The following is an 18,594-nucleotide window of genomic DNA, read 5'->3' as shown; positions in this document are numbered from 1 at the left end:
TTAGTTTGAATTAATTTTAGATTTAATCTAATATAATCTATGATATTTATTAGTCAACTAAAACTAAAAGAATTGTGAAACTGAATGGTCTTTCAATCAAAAGACTATGACTAAACTAAATCAAAATGAATGTAGTCTATTAGATGAGAAGAAAGGTGTCACACTAATTGTCTAATACAGCGCCCATAATTCATCTCCTTTAGCATGCATACATTTGCTGCTCACATGAACCCACCCCAGCTCCTCCCATCAATATCTGACTTTATCAGCATCATTTCTTTTGTCAGTCATTCCTGCTCTGTTCTCTGTTGAAGTCTTGCTGCTGTTCTCTCACCTTCAGCTTTCCATGCATGCCCCCCTCCACATATGAGCACAAAGGGGTTCACAGAACTGAGCCATGTGATCAAATATGAATTACTGCAGATGAAGAGATCAATCTTCGTTGACTGCAGTGGTCCTGACAGAACTGCAGTTTAGATTACACATAGTTTAGAAGTGTTTCGATGCAGCACCACAAGCAAAGGGAACTCTCTCCTTTGTAAGAACAGGAGGACCAGAATCTCAAAATACGGGTGAATCAAAAAGAATTATTCGATTTCAAAGGCAAAAGGTAAGAATGAAAACATCAGTTTCACATGATTGCTGCTAGGTAATGTAATGGCAGCTGTGGGTACAGGGACTCCAGATATGCTTGATAAAGCATCCACTTGTTAAATGATGATGTAACAACACTACTTCTGGGTCCAAACTCCTGCTGCGTTCATTAAGGCTTTTGTCTTTTTAATGCGTTGCAGTGTTTTGCATCTTGTGGTGTTTTACAGGAACAAGCCCCTAAAAATAATTAGTGGTCATTGTCAGGCTCTCTGGCTTTTCATTAGCAGTATTCAAGTGCAAAGTGTCATTAAGCTCAGTTTTTCTAAACTCACAATGTAACAACAGCCTGTGGGCTCTCAATTTTCCACCAAATATAGGAATGTTTCAGGAAAGAATCGCAGTCAGGCTGACTAAGAATAGGTTCATGAAACTTAGAATTAAGAACTGTTGATAGCCAGTCATATCGGTCTGATACTGACATAAATTACTGGATCAGATATTGGAGAGAAATAAAAAATGTAATCCGATCCATTAAATATCAAAAAAGCACCTCACAAAACTTGCAACATGGCGTAACTCGGCTCATAACCGTAGCACGTAGGAGCAGTATGCGTCATGTGACAGAGCAGCTGTGTGTATTTCTAGCCTGGCTACCAAACCGGTATTTCATCTCCAATGAAGTTATCCCAGAGAGAAGTAAAGCAAGTGTGTAAGTCCATCTAAAGCATTCCCACGTTAAGCTTAAATACCGATATATGGAGCGAGTGCCTCTTCTCTCTCCCTCCCTCTCCTTCTCCTACTTCAATCGTGAAACTGATCAATGATCAGCTGATCGGCTTTTCTGTGCAAGTCCCTCTCTCTTGTTTGTTTATTGCCCACTTTGCGCCAGAAAGAGGAAACCAGCAGGCTGAACAACAGCAGCACGTTTAACCTTGATAAGCTGTTGTTAGAATTTATTTAATATTACTTTCTACACCAGGATCTTTTTCTACGTCAGCTGACGGCTGGTAACTGTGCAGGGGCGGATCTAGCAAAGTTTACCAGGCCAAGGCGGGGCGGCGAAATGAGGGGGCCATAGATAACAGGGAAAAGGGGCACAAAGACATACTTTTCTTTCTTATTCTCATTTAAAATGTCTAGCTTTTAATAAATAATTATCTGAATCTTACACCCAAAGTTTTAATCTGATGTAAAATGTATAGAAGTCCATTACTGTATATAGTAACTGTTAAGTCTAATATACCCTAGTAAGCTATATACTTTTTCCTTTGGGAAGATACCATCTGTGCAGTCTGCAATTCTGTTGAAGAAAGATGTTGAATCTATTTAATTATTCTTGAAAAATAATTTATTTCTGTGCATTTTTTTTCACACTGCATCAAATTAAAGTTGATTATGTCGATTAAGCATCATGAGGTGGAGGGTGGTTCCCTATTGTTTTTTTGCTGGGAGTTTGCAACCCTATTAGTTAGGTTGCTTAATATTTCTGCTAAGTACTCTGTAAAATACCAGAATAGGGAGGATGGAGCAGGTTTAAGTTTATTAGATTGATCAGTATTGCTGAACTATGAAATATTTTGGGTGCAGTGTATTTTTTACACACAGGTATAACAGAATAGCTTTAGTGTTGTTTATTTAAACTTGAGTGTGAACTTATACAAAATGCAGCAAGATATTAAAAAAAAACAGTTTTATTGATTAAAAAACACTATATCGCATTCATATTGGTATCGGCAGATATCCAAAGTTATGATATCGGTATCGGACATAAAAAAGTGGTATCGTGCCATCTCTAATCAAAACCCAACAAAGCATATTAATGACTAACCTCATGTTGTGACTGGGTCATCATCTTTTCTGTGCCGTATGATATAATTTGTCTCTGCCCATCAGGGCCCTTTACTTTTGTTGAGTGGAAAAAAGTTAACATTCATCCTCTATCTTTGCACTGCTCCTGTGTGGATATTATCCTAACCATAGCTCTGTAGCTAGCCATCAATAACGCTGCAAACATTACCGCTGCTGTTTCAGCGGTTTTCTGTCTTCATTTATGTCCAAAGTGACAGCAGAACTGTATGTTTTAGGTTTTAAGAAATCCCTCTGTTAGAACATGGTCATTGTCATTAGATGGAAATTAGCCAGCTAACTTCCTGCTAACTTCTAAAAATCCTCTTTTTCATGGATGCTAGGATGTTTAGCTTTATCACGAGACCCGGGTGAGCAGCCACACTCATCATTTTACTGACGATGACAAAATCTGGACAGTTTTAAAGTCTCAGTGATGCTAAAGTGCTTGTTTGAACCCAGAAATACCCAACAACTTTATATTTAGCTTCTTTGTTCGCTGTATTAAAAATACATCTTTTTGATATCAAATGATTCGTTTTGATACATACTGTATTTGAAAGTTATTTCAGTTATGTTATACTCAGTGCTGTGGGCTGCTGTGCAGTATTGATGCAAGCACTTTCTATCCAATTTCCCATTTTTTGTGTAATATTTGATCATCTAAGAAGTTCCTTTTGCTTCAAACAAGGAAAAACACAGTTAGATTTTAATCTTTTTGTGGAATTTGCTGACTAAAGAAAATCTATAACATTTTCAAGCCTTATTGACATGAGCTGCAGAGCACAGCCTCAACCTAACCAATGTGCAGGTGCATCACAGATGTTTTCAGCTTCAGTGACTTACAAAAGGATAGTTGTGACAGTCACTCCAAACCTGGACAGTTAAACTGCAGACTCTGTGTGTAATCCTGCCTCTTGTTTGCAGCGCTGTGTGTCAAGGTCATTCACACAAAGGGAGATTAATAGCACAGATGCTGAGGTGCCACAGTTTACTTTGTGGACTTCTGTTGGAGACTTGAGGTGTTAGATGGACTTCCCTTCGCAGTCCTTTTTGTCACATTTGTTTCTTGTTCATCGCTGTTTGTTTGCCCATCCTTTTCTCTCCCTCAACCTCTTTTGTTTTCCTCATTGCTCACTCGAACTCAAATCAGGAAACAGCTGCGATGCAGTTACAATAACACTAGAGTTTAAACACTAAAATTCAGAGCCTTGCCTTTACTTAACCTGGCTCTGTGTGCTGTCTGGCTACATTTATTTTCCCCCTTACCCCCTGATGCAGAGCAGTAGTGGGGAAAACTAGCACACCAGCCTTGATGTGAGAAAGCTAACCTGCTGGGCTTTTGGTAATCAGGCAACACTGGGCAGAGTGCTGCCGAACAGGAAGCGAGGACGTGACATATGGCGGCGGCTATTCACTTGGCTATGAGGTGCATGAACATGTATGCAATTATAGTAATTATAATACAACAGCAGTCATTGTATATGTGAGACATGTGTCTGGCTGACTGTGTGCATTGTAATTGCATACATGTGAATGAAAATCACATGACATGGCAGCACAAAATTACAATCTATGCTTGTGTGTATGCCCGTGTGCATGTTCATACATGTGTCTGTGTGTGTGCATGAGTGGCAGCACGCGGGTGAATGAGTGCAGCCGTATTGGAGAGCCCTGCAGAATGAAAGGCAGATTAATTAAAAATGCTTCAGATACCCAGCCTCAGCTGTTACTCCCTCAACAGAACGGACCTTCATAACAAAGTCCCTCAAACACGCACTAAGTCATACACAGACACACACACAGAGCGATATAAATGCTACCCAGTCCACTGATAAGAACACACAGCTCATGCAGAGCTGTACTGTCAGACACAACAGGTTGTTTGATTGAGACAAAAAATACATACATACACATGCACACTGTCGCCATGACACAAAACACGCACGTGCAGTACAGTGCTGTGCAGACGCTTTAGACACTTGCGTTAATTAGAACTGGTAATACATCTGATTGGTTCCCTTTGCAAGCGTGACAACATCCCAAACCTACTGCTGAGAAATTCGAAAAACAAAACTATCTTTACTGGCAAAAAAGAACAAGGAGTCCTGCAACAGATGGTGCTGTAGGGCCCCCAGGAAACATCATCAAGTCACACAAAAAGACAGAAGACAGTGAGACAGCATAAATCCACAGAAGAACTGTGGCAAGTTCTCAAAGATGCTTTGGGGGACCTACCAGCCGAGTACACTAAAGAAGTGTAACAAACATCTGTGCCAGTTTAAAGAACAAAGGTGATCACACTAAATATTAACTTGAACCCCCTGCCTTGTACAACACTTTGGATTATATGAAATTTTTTTAAGCATCTCTAATTTATCTTTAATGCCTACAAATTTTGTGGCAATGTTCATTCCAGTAGCAGAGCAGTGCTGTCTTCCTGAAGTTGACTGCCTCGATTTAAAAACTGAGAAACAAGGTCCTTGAAAAGCCCAGCGGTGATGAAAGCTTCAGCGTGACAGGCATATTATCAGCTCTTCTACACGGCTCTGTGTGTGTGTGTGTGTGTGTGTGTGTGTGTGTGTGTGTGTGTGTCTTGTGTGTGTGTGTGTGTGTTTGAGAGAGAGAGAGAGAGAGAGAGAGAGAGAGAGAGACTTTGATTGTCCAAAGGTGAATCAAACCCTACTTTTTCACACGTACAATAACTGTGGTGATATTTTGTGCTCTCATTTGATCTGTGTCTGCAGAGCAGGAGGGCTTCTGCAGGTGTGAAAAAATCTGTGATTAAACATACGTCACTGCTACAACTATTCATTTTAAAGCGGGACAGATCAGAAGGACCCATGAGAACTCAACATAACATTCACAGTAAGTGATTTCATTCTACAGGAAGTACAGACTGGAACAGAGTATGAGAATTACAACAGCGAAAACAGGAACAGTGCAGAAAAGAAACACCAATTATACAGGGAGGTAAATACAGAAACAAAAACAGACACTCGGGCTCTTAGGCCTGTAAAGACACTGAGTTCATTTCTACAGATGTTTGGTTCCACTCCATCTGCATATAAAACTCGCCGTTTTGGCACTTTTAAGACATATGTGTCTGTAAACGTGGATAGAAATATATTCAGTCCATGTTTTGTGTAGGCAAGTGTGAATATGGTCTGTGTGTGTGTGTGTGTGTGTGTGTGTGTGTGTGTGTGTGTGTGTGTGTGTGTGTGTGTGTGTGTGTGTGTGTGTGTGTGTGTGCCAAGGTGTTTTCGTATACAAATGTGTGTAGGTATATATGCTCGTGTGTGGGAAGGTGTATGTAGTGTGTGTTCTTACATTTTATGTCCATAAAGTGTTACTCTAAACTATTCAAACACGTACAGTATATTCATTGATTCTCTACATTAGCGTTTGTGTGTTTTGTGGAGTTGTGTAAGAGTGTGTGTTTGTCACAGTTGGCCACCGGTAAAAAAAACTCTTCTGTTTTTGTTGCGTGTTGGTTTCACGAGGCAACTCCCTCCGTCAGTCTCTCTTGTTCGGTTGACAGTGAGCCGAAAGGTCAGCGGATCTACCGTCAACCCACAAATAAATCAACCAACTGACGACTCAACTTCAACAGCAGACAGACATTTTTAAAATCACAGTCCTGCTTCCTCTGTGGAGCCAGTCAAATAGCCAAAGACAAAAGTCAATTCGGGGTTCTTCGGGGGTTTGGACTTGTTATCAAGCCTCTAGTTTGATGCAGACAAGTCACAGAGCTTCTTTCTCAGTGCCAGTAAGCAATATAGTTTCACAGTGCTTAAAATTTAAAGTGTTGAAAGTAGTTAATTAAACTGACACCTCTGAAAGGGGTGTGAAATGGTGTTTTTCAAATGGGGGAAGGGGGGGGGGGGCAGAAGTGACTGTTATTTGGCAGAGATCAGAAATGATAGTTAATGTAAGTATGACCATCCAGGGTAGAAAACTAGCCTGGCATCACCAGACAAACTTAGGAATGTCAAATAGTCTGAAACTTCTTGGTTCACTTTTGATTTCCAGCAGGAGAAGAATACAATGTTTCTGGATGCAATCAGATAGACTGGAAACCACAGTGAATTCCTCACTAGCTCTCAGGTAACTGCTAGCTTGGCTGATAACCTAGCAAAACCAATGGTGAACTGCACCAAACACTTTAACTGAAAGTCTGTGCTTCTTGAAAGTTGGAGCTTCTCCAAGTCTAAGAAAATTGCCTTCAGAAACTTCTTATCTTAATCGTATGCGAATCTTAAGCTTCCGCAACAGATCACTTGATTTACCAGATTGTGGTTCGTTCCCTTCAGCTTCTAAATAGTCTGTGGTGAGACTGGAGGACCTTTGGCTCTGCCTATCAATTAGTATTTATCACAATCCATGAAAACTCAAACTCCAAGTACAACAGCTCTGTCTGTACTTGGTTTAACCCAAACATAACACACAGTCTGGATAAAATGAGAATAGCACTGAACTGCTGATAACTGCTTTTCCATTATTACAGGTCCTGTAATACAGGTCCTTAGATCAGTATGTTGAAAACTCTGAAGTAAAATAAACAAATACAGAAATTAAAGCATAGCTGAAAAAAATATCTCCAAGAGCAGCAGGGAGGGAGGGAGAGCTCAGAATGAACAGTAAATTAAACCTGGCCCGGGAAAGCAAGACTGTCCCATCGTGTCACGCTTTAACACAAAAAATGCACGTCTTCAAATTGCACCAAACTGTGGCTTCTGAAATGTAATCTGATCTAAAAATGTATCATATTTTACATGTTTACAACATAAATTGATTATCTTGTTTAGCAGAATGCAGATAAATGTGCCAAGATAGGTTAAGAGATTAAATTGTCAGGACGTTACACTTCCTGTAGCACATACTTCTCACCCAAGACTCCCATTTTCTACAGTGATATTAAACTCAAGGAGAACGGGCAAAAAGTTATATTTGCAGCATAGGCTTCTGTGGTCCATTACCTTGTTAATGGTAAAGGAAAAATAGGCAAAAAGGGATAGAGGGAGGAATTCTTCTGAGTTTACTTCAGCCAGACGCTATCTGTATAGTGTTTTAATGTTTACAGCATTAATACAAAGCCAGTGTTTCCACTGCAGACTTCATCCTATGGATTCATAAGTTTAATTAAAAAGGAGCAAAGAGACCTCGCTGCCATTCCCTGGGAACCATTGCAACCCATTGGTTTCTGTGCCTGAGGTTCACATTTAGAACAACTACAACTCCAAAGGGAGGAAATGAGCAGGGTTGTTCTGTGATTTTCCATGACTATTGATTTGTGTTTTTCAATAAGCCTGAACTTCAGAAACTTACGAAACTGAAATAAGAAGCCAAACTTGCGCAGCAATGACTCCCCGAGGCAGCCAGTGATATTGTCTAGAAACCACCGTGAATTTGTTTGAGGCATATAGAAACTATCCTTCTAGTTTATAACTTAATAAAAAGCTTTTAGACCAGACCCATTCCTCCCAAAGTACCAGGACTAGAATCGTGATGTTAATGCCAGTTTTGTGGCACAAAAAAAAAAGAAGCCTAGCGAATTATTTTTGTTCAGAGCATACACAATGCCTGATTACCAGTTTAATTGTACTCTTGAATTCCTCTCCTCTGGGTAAAGGTAGTTTGACTTGTGAGACTGCCACAAGCTGTGCTTTCTCAATTGTTCCCTGTTACCTTTAACTTCTGAAGGCCTACGATTTCATACATGACCATGGTTAAGTACACAGACTGGAAAGAAGATGCACTCTATCAAATCCCAGGTTATAGAATCTGTACATTTGTCAGTATCAACCAGTGGAAGTAAAGAAGAGCAAAGCTTGGTCACCATGTATGAACTCCTCTCCGGGGCAGAGGAAAAAGTCTGCTTGGAGAACAGCTTGGTTAAAGAGTAATTTTATAGATTTAAATAAACACTGGACTGGTGGACAAAAGTGAGTGATGGTCTTGGTAATGGTGTGACGTATGGCAAATTGGAAACTATGAATAATTCCATGAATAACTGAGCTAATGTTATTCCTTACATCTAAAGAAATGCCTTCGGGGTACGTGAGGGTAACCTCAGCTCCCCTTCTTCTTCCAAGTGAAGCCATTATTTTTTTAAAAAGCTTCTACCCCTGCATAGCCTGTGGTACTAATTTAAAACTAATTGATTGGTGATTCCTTTTGTACGTTACAAATAGGGGAGCTGCCAGTAAAACTTGAACAAAAGGCAAAAATAGAACACTAGGCACTTTATAAAAAATGGACACGGTCCAACTGAGTGCCCAAGGGAATTCACACTGTGGATTTTTTATGCGCTACCACTCACCCAAATTAGGTTCTATTGATCTAATGATAAAGTAATGACATTCTGCTGACATCCCATTGCAAACACCAGTGGGTCTATTGCACTGACTGCCACAGATGACATAGAAATGCCAGTTATTACTCAAAATAATAGAATATCAAAAGCAAAAACATTCTCTGACTTGTCTTTGTTTTGGTTTTTTGGTCCAGGTTTTGAGAGATTGTGCCATCACACTGCTGCAGTGGAAGTGAAGGTGATTTTCATTCAGACAAATTAAATATATTACAATCAGACATTTCTTTTAGTGTCAAAGGGTGGCAAATTCTAACATATTTGGATGGGACAATTTATGCAGAACAAAGTGCAGTGTTAAAAAATCTAATAAAATGACATGTCCCAACTGCTTTTAAACATGATCGTTTCTATTTCTCACAGCAGATTTGGGTCATTTGCGCTGACCTTTGCGACTCTGCCTATTCTTTAGACGTACATTTTATAGGTGAAAGAGTAAATAAATGCCCCATCAAACTCACACTTTCAATGGTGGCTTGATTCAAGGCCTATCAAAACAATAACATCAGATTAAATCCTGTGGAAAATCAAATAAGAATGCATTACTTGCATGCCTTGCAAACAGGCCAATCCAGACCAATCATACTCAAAGCAGAAAGAACATAGCCCAGAAGGTTATAGCCTAATTTCACCTTCACCTGCACAAGTGAAGATGAATGACTTTTTGTTTTTCACGCCAGTGTCTGACTATCATTCCTGCCTGCAAAACATGGAGGGAAATACAAAATGATGAGACATTATATAAATAAAAAATGGGTAGACAGACAGCGAAACAAGGCTATCTGTTATTAATTTCAGTCAAGCTCTGAAACCTGCAGAGTTAATAATATCAGCAGAGCCTTCTGACCTCAGATGATGGTACAACATCAGCCTTCAAAAATTAGTCATTAATTTATCCCATTAAGTTGGACAGAGTTGGCAGAAAAACAGAGGGAAATGAGTTATATTTGCATTTTAAGAATTTATAGCTTGTAATAGGAATTTGGGCAGAAAATTAAATAAAAATGCTCAAGGTCTCTTGTTTAGTCCACAACAGTCCCAAGCCTTGCTCCTCTAATCCATTTTCATTGTATTAACCATAGTTTTAAACCCTAATCCTAAATAAACCAAGGCTGTAACTTTCCTTTGTTTTCTTTATACTTTGCTGACCACAATGGAAAAGATTATAATGGAAACCTGTAAAGTCATACCTCCCAAGGGCACTTTGGTCCAGGTCTAGCGAGCTACCAGCTTCCACCCAGAGCACAAGGTGGTCATATATAGTGTAGCGTCAGAGTACATCCCTAGGGTCTTCACCCTGCGTATTATTCATTTCATCTTAACGTGTAGTAGTGGAAGCATTTCACTTTTTTGTTTTTAGGGTTCCTTGCATTCAGTTGATTCAAAGGCAACTGACAATACACTGAAGTCTGTCTGCATAATGGGGAAATTGTTAAAAATGAGATGCTGCTACAGTAAACCCTTACTTATTCTTAGTTTGCCTCTATTCCTAAACATGATTACCATTTTCTTTAATATAGGAGCTAATGGCTGTCCTGTAAACCTGCATAACTCAACCTAAAGTAATTTCTGCAAGACTTGGACTATTGAAATGTAAATTTTTCATCTCATAACTTCCCTTATGAAAAGAAATATGCTACAACTGTAAATAAGAAATGGACTATGGGACAAAAATGCCTGTGGGTCTTCATGCTATCTCAACAGACAATACACAGTTATGTACTCACTCACATTCACTCATAACTTCCTGACTTTGTTGTTATCCATATATTAGCTGTACAGGCTTTGCTACCTTGGGTGAGCTTGAGAATAATAAACGACTCACCGACAACCAGAACTTTACTCTTTCACACACAAGTAATCACTCAAGCATGCAGAAACTGTACGTGCATGTCCATACACTACTGAATATCTGTTTGTAGGTGCTTCAAATCAATGAGTGTGCGCAACACAAAGCGTTCCTGAACTATTCTCACACCGGCTAATCGCCAGGAAGAACAATTAACCTGATAAGTATCATTTAATGTCTTCCCTAAAGAGGGAGATTCAGGCTTTTCTAAAACAAAACACACCTAATTCTTCACCCTGCTTCCTCATTACCATCCTAAATGATGTTTCTATAGGACAGCAGGTACTGCCGTGCCATGGAATGATTGTTTTGTGAATAACGGCTTGATGGGATTAGAGAAAAAACGGATGGCGCTTAAGTCATGATGGGTGCTGTTTCTGGGGAGATAGCTGAGCTCCAGTTTGCCAGCAGTGAGGTAGAAGACGTTTGCTTGTCATCACCTCGCCTTTGATCATTAGTGATTAGTCAACAGGTCTGTGAAGCCTGAAAGGACCAAAGTGCCCAGGGTGAGGCAGGATTCTCGTTAAAAATCATTCGTGTTGAGGTGAAGACAGAGGAGAATCTTGGAAATAGCCTCTGAAAATGTCAATGGATTTTCACAAAATCAATTTTTAAAAATCACCAGGAGAATACCTCTTTAATTCTTGAACAGGCGCCTGAATGACCTGTGTCGCTAGACACCTCTGAGGAAACATTATCTGTCTTGCTACATTAATATGTTCCTCTTCAGTAGTCTGCTGTTGGCATTCATTCCACAATCTCCCTTAGGACATAAGCTTTGCTCCCCAGCTCACAGCTTCTGCTGGGCGGAAACACCTTTCCAGTAGTCCAAAATATCATGAAGGTCCTCGTCCTTGGCAAACTGCACCTTCTTGCGCAGAGCATGCCCTGCTGCTATATAGGATGCTTCCTCTCTAGGGCTTTTCTTGTAAGGTCGGAATCGCTCCCAGATTCGCAGTGTGCTCTCAGATGAGTACTCTGGACTGGAAGAGTAGCCAGAGTTGTAGTTGTGGTGACGAGAAGGTGAGAGCTGGGAGTAGGTGGATGTGGCATCCCTCTTGGTGCGCCCAAGTGGCTTGAGAAACGAAGCCTTTTGGGATGGTGAAGGCGATTCATTGCCACCCTCATAGTAGAGTGCAGGAAAGGAGTGGCGGTGCTCAGAGCTATGATAGTCTGGCTGAACTTCCAAGTGCTGCTGTTGCTGCTGTCCAGAGCTTACAGCGCCACCTCCATTCCCACTATTACATCCCATTCCTCCCCCATTTAAGCTCAGGCCTCCGCCATTAATATTTCCCATTCCATTTCCGTTACAGCCTCCTATTCCACCACCTCCTCCACTTCCTCCCGCTCCAACACAACCCACGGGGCTACCCTTTTCTCCTGGGTACTTGGGAGGATCACTGCGCTGCTCAGGGATGTCTACACTATACACTCTTGTGTTCTTGGCAGAGCCTGCAGAAGGGGGACCACAGCGGTTCTTAACCACAGCAGTGTCTGCGCTCAGTTGCCTCTGAAGGGGCCGCACTGCATTGGCTGGGGGTGGATCACGGTAAGGAGGGGAGAGAAATCCACCCCCGCTGATACCAGGCCGCTCAGATAAGGGCATGACCAGGGGCACTGGGGCCATTGAAGGCGGGTGAGGCTGTTGATGGAGCTGTGGATGAGGCTGAGAATGGGGCTGAGAATGGGACTGAGGATGTGGCTGAGGATGTGGTTGAGGAATTGGCTGAGGATGAGGTTGTGGATGAGGTTGAAGGTGAGGCTTAGGGTGCACCTTTGGAGAGGAAGCCATGATCTGATCTCCAGGGTGACCTGGAGAGAGGGGGAGAAGGTTGCGCGGGAGCGATGCTATGCAAGGAGGCTGGGAGGACACAGAACTGGTATTGTCAGCTGTGGTCACAGCATTAGCTGAGGCATCCAGCTTCAGGGCATCAATGCAGTTGTTGATAATCTGGTTCACCTTATCGACCTCCTTAGCAATGGTGGAGATCTCTGATGCTGAGCCACGACCGTCATCATCTGAATCCTCCCCAGCCTCCGTCCCATTCTCAGCCCCACCTCGCATATCCACAACTACTTCCCCTCCTGGCCCTGCTCCTCCAGCTGCCATCACTGCCTCCCTGCCTTCCCCTGCCATTCCCGTTGTCCTTATATCCATGTAGTTACCCTTGCCACCCATAGCCTCAGAGAAGGCAGTGGCCATTTTTTCCACCTGTGGCAAGGTGGAGAGGCGGGAAGAACTGGTGTTGGCTGAACCGTGAAGCATGCCTGTGCTAGAGGAGGCAGATTGGGGCAGCTTGGCTCCTGCACCGCCTGAATGGTGATGCTGGTGGTGAGCCTGCTCCTGAAGACGCTGCATGGCATTTGGGTCATTGACTACAGCTGCAGCTGCTTCTGGGCCATACCTAAAAAAAAAGGGTCAGATTTACTTTTAAACAAACAATACTCTGTTTCCATATTGCGTACCTTTTCTAAAAACTGGTTTCTCTTCAGTGATGGCCTAAGATGACAAAATCCTTGCTTTTTTAATTAAAGCTTAAAGAATTATAAAAATGACCTAAAGACTCGATAAAGAGTATGACTGATTTTTTTAAGCCATTGCTTGCAGTTAGAATAAATGAGGTCTTTCATAAATTCAAAAAGAAATGCACTGCAGCAAAACAACTAATGAAGAGATAATGAAATAATAAATTGTTCCAAAGAAGTCAATTACACCCACAGGACATAGTCATGTCAGTTTTTGGCTACAACATCCAAAGATGCATGACAGAAGATTCTATTGTGATCCCCAAAACTTTGATTAACAAACATGCACTGTCTCATACCTCATTTCCAAAATTGTTTTCTTCACACTAATTGCTTTTTCCTTCTCTTCCTGGATGCGTCGGCGCCTCAGACAGTAATAGACAAATCCAAGAACAATGACCATGCCAAACAGACATCCCAGGATGGTCATGATGTAGTGGGTTGTTGTGGAAGGATTCGTTCGGTGGTCCAGTGGTCCAGTAGCTCGTGTGGTAAAAGACATGCAGGTGTGGTTGTACTTTTGAGACTTCCTTACAGAAGCCACACAACAGGTGTAATTGGACTGTGGTTTCAGCCCCTTCAAAGTTATCGTGGCTTTGCTTGACTTGAGGGATATGTCCTCTTCAAGAGAAGTGTTGTTATACCGGGAGAGAACATACATCTTACTGTAGGGATGTGGGATCTTGACTATTAGTGAAGCTGTGTACGGAGCAACTGTTTGAAGCTTCATAGAAATTTGAGGGTTATAGATAGGGTCAGCAGTGGATGAGGTGGTTGGCTGATGGTACACACCTTGGTCTTGGTCCAAACCCATCCCTGAGCCATCTTGATCTGGCATCTGAGAGGTCATCCCTGGAATTATCACACCATCACGACACATTGATAATAATATGTTTCGAGCATTTCTTCCATTTCCATACCCGGGACTCAAGAGTGGATAGCCAGTCATTTCTGGAGGTGTTTCACACTGGAGACGGTCATAGGTGCGGGTGACATTGTTAAACTCATCCAGCCAAGTGAGAAAACTGTAAAGCTCGCAGCCACAGTGGAACGGGTTTCCACCTAGTTCACATACTGTCAGTCTGCTGAGAACCGTTAAAGTAGATGGGTCAAGACGGGCCAACTTGTTGGAAGATAAGTCTAGGCTGTTGAGGTTGGGACACTCCCAGAAGGCATTGGTGGCAATGACCTCAATGAGGTTGTGTTGCAAGAAGAGGCACTGCATTCGACCCAGACCTCTCAACATGCCCTCAGTCAGGTTGGTTAGTTTGTTGTAGCCCAGTTGAAGAACCTGGGTCAAGGAGACAATCGGCTGTTAAAAAATATGTTCAGTTGTTCACCACATTTTCATTAATTGGTTGTTGCTTTTCTGTAGAGGATGTCAGAACACAGTTTAAGCTGAAACAATTTGGGAACATTTTGCTGCATTATCTAACCAAGTGTTAAGACATGAGTGATTCAACCGGACAAACATCTGAAATGATATACACAAGAAATTCACAGATTCATTTGCTGTTAACACTTACATTTAGCATGGTCTAAATGGGATTCATATTTAACCTCCTAAGACCTGAACTCTTCCACGTCATGCATTTTTAATTTCTCTTTGATATTTGGGGATATTGGGACCTGATGAATGTAAAAACAAAGAATTACCAGTTTTTTCTTTTTTTTACCTAATTTTTGTTTTTAAGAAAAATGAGAGCCACATATGAGGATATTTATTTAAAATTTCGATAGAGCAGTTGCAGTATAATGTCCTCGTAAGTGGATATCAGGCCCTTGTAGAGCAAAATTGAGTATTTTGGTCTAAATAACCCAAAATGTGATGTCCACATATGTGGACGCCAGGTCCTAGGAGGTTAAAGACTTTACTCATTTTTCATCCACTTTTGCAGGAATATAAGAGAACTTTCCGGAAGTCTTAAGGAACGTCTATTATTTCCTTATGTACAGGTGAAGAAATAAAGTTTAAAAAAAGAGAGACAGTAAAAGCAGTTTCACTTTTGGCTTCAGACCTGTAGGTTGGCCTGTCCAGCAAAGGCGCCATCTTCAATGTAGCTGATTTCATTCTTGGTTAGATTGAGGTCAGTAAGGTTTGTAAAGCGGTACATGGAGGTAAAGAGCACGGCCTTAAGTTTATTCTCATTCAGCCTCAGGTCATGCACCTAAGAGAGACAAGACAACAGTTCACTTTACTTTTTCTGTTATAAGGGGAAGACCTAAAAAGACAGAAGCATATTGGAACCTACGTTTTTGCTTAATGAGAAATTTCCCCAGTTACACGTCGCATTCCCCAGTAATCACAACGCATTTGTAAGCTCTTGTACTCTGCTTCTGAAACATCTAGATTATGTAGGTCTTTATGCTATCTCAGTTAGGTAAAATATCTTCATATTACGTTGTCTCGTTTTAATCACTTACACTGGCAATTGTACAGTGTTACGCCAACTAAAATATATGTTGCTTTCATTATAAGATGTCAGCGACATCATACATTTGAGTACATTACAATACCAACTATATTTAGGGAACAGACATAAAACAGCCTTCACCTTCACATAGTTTACAATGACCATTACACTGAGTGTAAGAACATTAGAATCACTGTTTTCTAGTCAACATCATCATGGAGGCACAGGTTCAGCAGAGGTTGCTATAGTGATAGAGCACAACTGGCCTGCAGATAGTCATACTGACCGTGCTGTTGATGTGCTGGGGGATGGTCTCATATGGAGGCTGGTTCTGACTGCAGATAGCAAGCCAAACGTAACCTTTTTCCCCCTCTATCAGCCAGCAATCCCCTTTCACTGTGCCAGACAGGTGGAGGAGCAACAGTGCAGGGAGCAGGAGCGAGAGACACAGGGTTGGAGAGAGAGGGGACAGTCTGCTGGCCATGGTTTGGATGTCTGAGTGCCACCTCAGTAAAAGGGTAGGGGGGTCGGGGAAAGGATGGATAGAGCAGCAGTTCAAGTTCAACGCTGGAACCGATGCAAATCGGGAGGCAAGTTTAAATAGACAGAGCAGTTAATGTAAAGGCTTCCTTCTCAACAATTAGAGCTGAGGTTGCAGCATGGCAGCAAGTCCTGTCCCCATTTTAGGTGTTCCATGTCAAAGGGTTTTGGAGACTGTCAACCCAGCAGCTACTCATGGCCCCGTAAAACCGTATGACTCGATAGCACCAACGAGGACGTGCTCGATCTCAGACGAAAGGTAGAATGCCTGTACAACATAGACAGGAGGAGACAAGAAGGGAGAGGGAAAATTAACAGCGTTTATGACAGAATGATTAAGAGTAGGCAGAAAATTCTAATGCAGTTCATATATCCCCAGATGGTTTGGAATTAACTGAGTGCAGGTCTTATTAAAGTATAGGAATACATTTTTTTTAAAGTATGACTCTAATACCCATGTTACCCAATCTTTTCAAGGTAATGCACCACAGTAATAAATCCATTAACTGCCATGATTACTCCATTAAGTCTTAATGAAGCCCAGAGAAATATAGTATTACTTTTCAAATGAAACCAGACTTTTTACGCTCTGTAATTACTCATAGTCATGAACAGCGCTACAGTACAAGAAGCTGCAAGTTCTTCCATTTAGACATCATGATGGACTAATAAAAATGTAAATCGCCAAGAATATGAAAGCGACGCCGGTTGTCTAATGTGTTTTTGTCATTGTTTACAAGGCTCACCAGCTCGCAGCTGCAGTTCTGTTAGTTTAACTCTAAGGTATATGATGAAACAATAACAATTTAATAGCTGAGGTTTTACAGGGGTAAAAACAGAAAGATGGGCTAAGTGGAAAACAGAGAAGGGATGATGTAATTTGCATGTTTTAACAGGATGCTAGCTGACATTTAGCCAGTTACCTTTCTCTGGGGATTAACCATGGTTTAGGCTCTAATCCAGCGTAAAATATTATGTATCTCATCAAAACAGCAGCAACTCTTTTAATTATTTTTCAAAGTTTTGATTTCCTCCCAGGGGAAAGTTATCTAGCCAAAACATGAATGACAGCTAATTGATAGTGACAACAACTGTGAAATAGACTTGCTCAATTCCAAATACACTTCCCTTTGTCCTTTTTTAAAAAACTTATATTTATTTATGTTTTTAGGTTGTCTCAAGTAGATGAAGGGAATCTGATGTGTCTCAAGGAAGTGAAGCACTTACACGGTGTAAACCAGGAGAAACAGAAGAGAGATTTGGGTGCTTCTGTTCAAGTGCCCGTTTGTGATAATCTGTTCTTCCCTCCTTTTCTTTCTCATCATCTGTCTCTTTGCACATCTTAGTTAGCCTCACAGGGAAAAGGCTTCCCTTCACATTATTCTGTGAAATTGATATTGGCATTTCAATTCCTCCACCAGAGGCCTTTAACCTGCGTTTGACCCAGACTTGCTGTCATCCTCATGAGTGCATGAAACACACAAAAGGAAACAAAAAAAAGAAATGTACAACTTAACCGCTGCGAAACAACAGCTAGTTATCGCCATCAACAGTGTAATTATGAAAGTCATTCATTAATCATCTGTTATGGATTGGACTTTGAAGTGCCTGATTTCAGTGATTGTACTTGTGTGTATGCGAGCCTTACTTCATTGCATTTCCCGATGAAAAGATGCAACTAAAGTGAATCATTCATCAAACAACGATTTGGACATTGATCATCATGCCATGCTGAAACTGACACAGATTCTCATCCTTCTTCTTCTTTCATCCCATTCCTGAACTGCTTCCCTCTTCGCTCTTTGAAAACATCTCCAAGGCTGGCAATACGATGTAGTGACACAATTCTGATCTTTTTTTTCCTCTTAGGTTTTAATGGAATGGACCGACAAAGCCTCTGGCTCAATTCTGCAGTTTAAGGAGATTTCAGAAGCTAGAAAAATAATTTTTAATAATTAAAAAAAAACTGAGTGTGTCATGCTTGTGATTACCGTAAGGCTGTTTTTCCCCCGTTGGGAACTCATATTCACATCATATCTGATACAACATGACTGGTAGCCTGACATGATATTTACTGTGCTGAAAAACATGAAAGTCTAGTCAGTCAGGATCCACTTGAAAGCTAGTTGTTTACTGCAGAGCCCCGTAACAACAATTTCCACAATATTTTTAATTTATAATGCTATAATGATCATGACCACACTAGTCCATTCTGTCTTATCGTCCGGTTTAGTCTCGTGTCTCTCCCTCCATCTCTGCCTATAACCAAATTTGCTGTTATCTGACTTCCTGTCTCTTTTCTGCCCAGCTTTTTCTCCTGTCTGCTTTGTTTTTAAACCTGCTTATCTCTCCTGCCTTTCAGCTAGAAATACAAATGAATATACTTCATCACCAAAACATAACCTGACACCTTTTGTGCGCTATCGCTTCCCCTCCTCACTGCTTGCATGATA

The 18,594-nt window shown here is 41.1% G+C and overlaps 1 protein-coding gene across 1 annotated transcript in view; it reads right to left on the bottom strand.

Annotated features, from left to right (window-relative positions):
- Positions 1–5,035: 5,035 nt before the first annotated feature.
- The window catches only part of LOC102292098 (protein phosphatase 1 regulatory subunit 29), a 306,883-nt gene continuing 293,324 nt past the window's right edge, over positions 5,036–18,594 (bottom strand). The window contains exons 5-8 of the mRNA XM_005936833.3: positions 15,888–16,409; positions 15,206–15,355; positions 13,487–14,478; positions 5,036–13,066 (exon numbers count right to left, since the gene is read on the bottom strand). Coding sequence (XP_005936895.1) covers positions 11,452–13,066; positions 13,487–14,478; positions 15,206–15,355; positions 15,888–16,085 — 2,955 coding nt within the window. The 5' untranslated portion in view covers positions 16,086–16,409 and the 3' untranslated portion in view covers positions 5,036–11,451. The remainder of the gene's footprint in view (positions 13,067–13,486; positions 14,479–15,205; positions 15,356–15,887; positions 16,410–18,594) is intronic.

This window comes from Haplochromis burtoni, unplaced genomic scaffold, assembly GCF_018398535.1.
Source record: "Haplochromis burtoni strain Fernald_Lab_line unplaced genomic scaffold, NCSU_Asbu1 Contig_223, whole genome shotgun sequence".
Classification (NCBI taxonomy): Eukaryota; Metazoa; Chordata; class Actinopteri; order Cichliformes; family Cichlidae; genus Haplochromis; species Haplochromis burtoni.
Note: the sequence above shows the minus strand (reverse complement) of the source record. Positions and strands in the feature narration are given on the sequence as shown.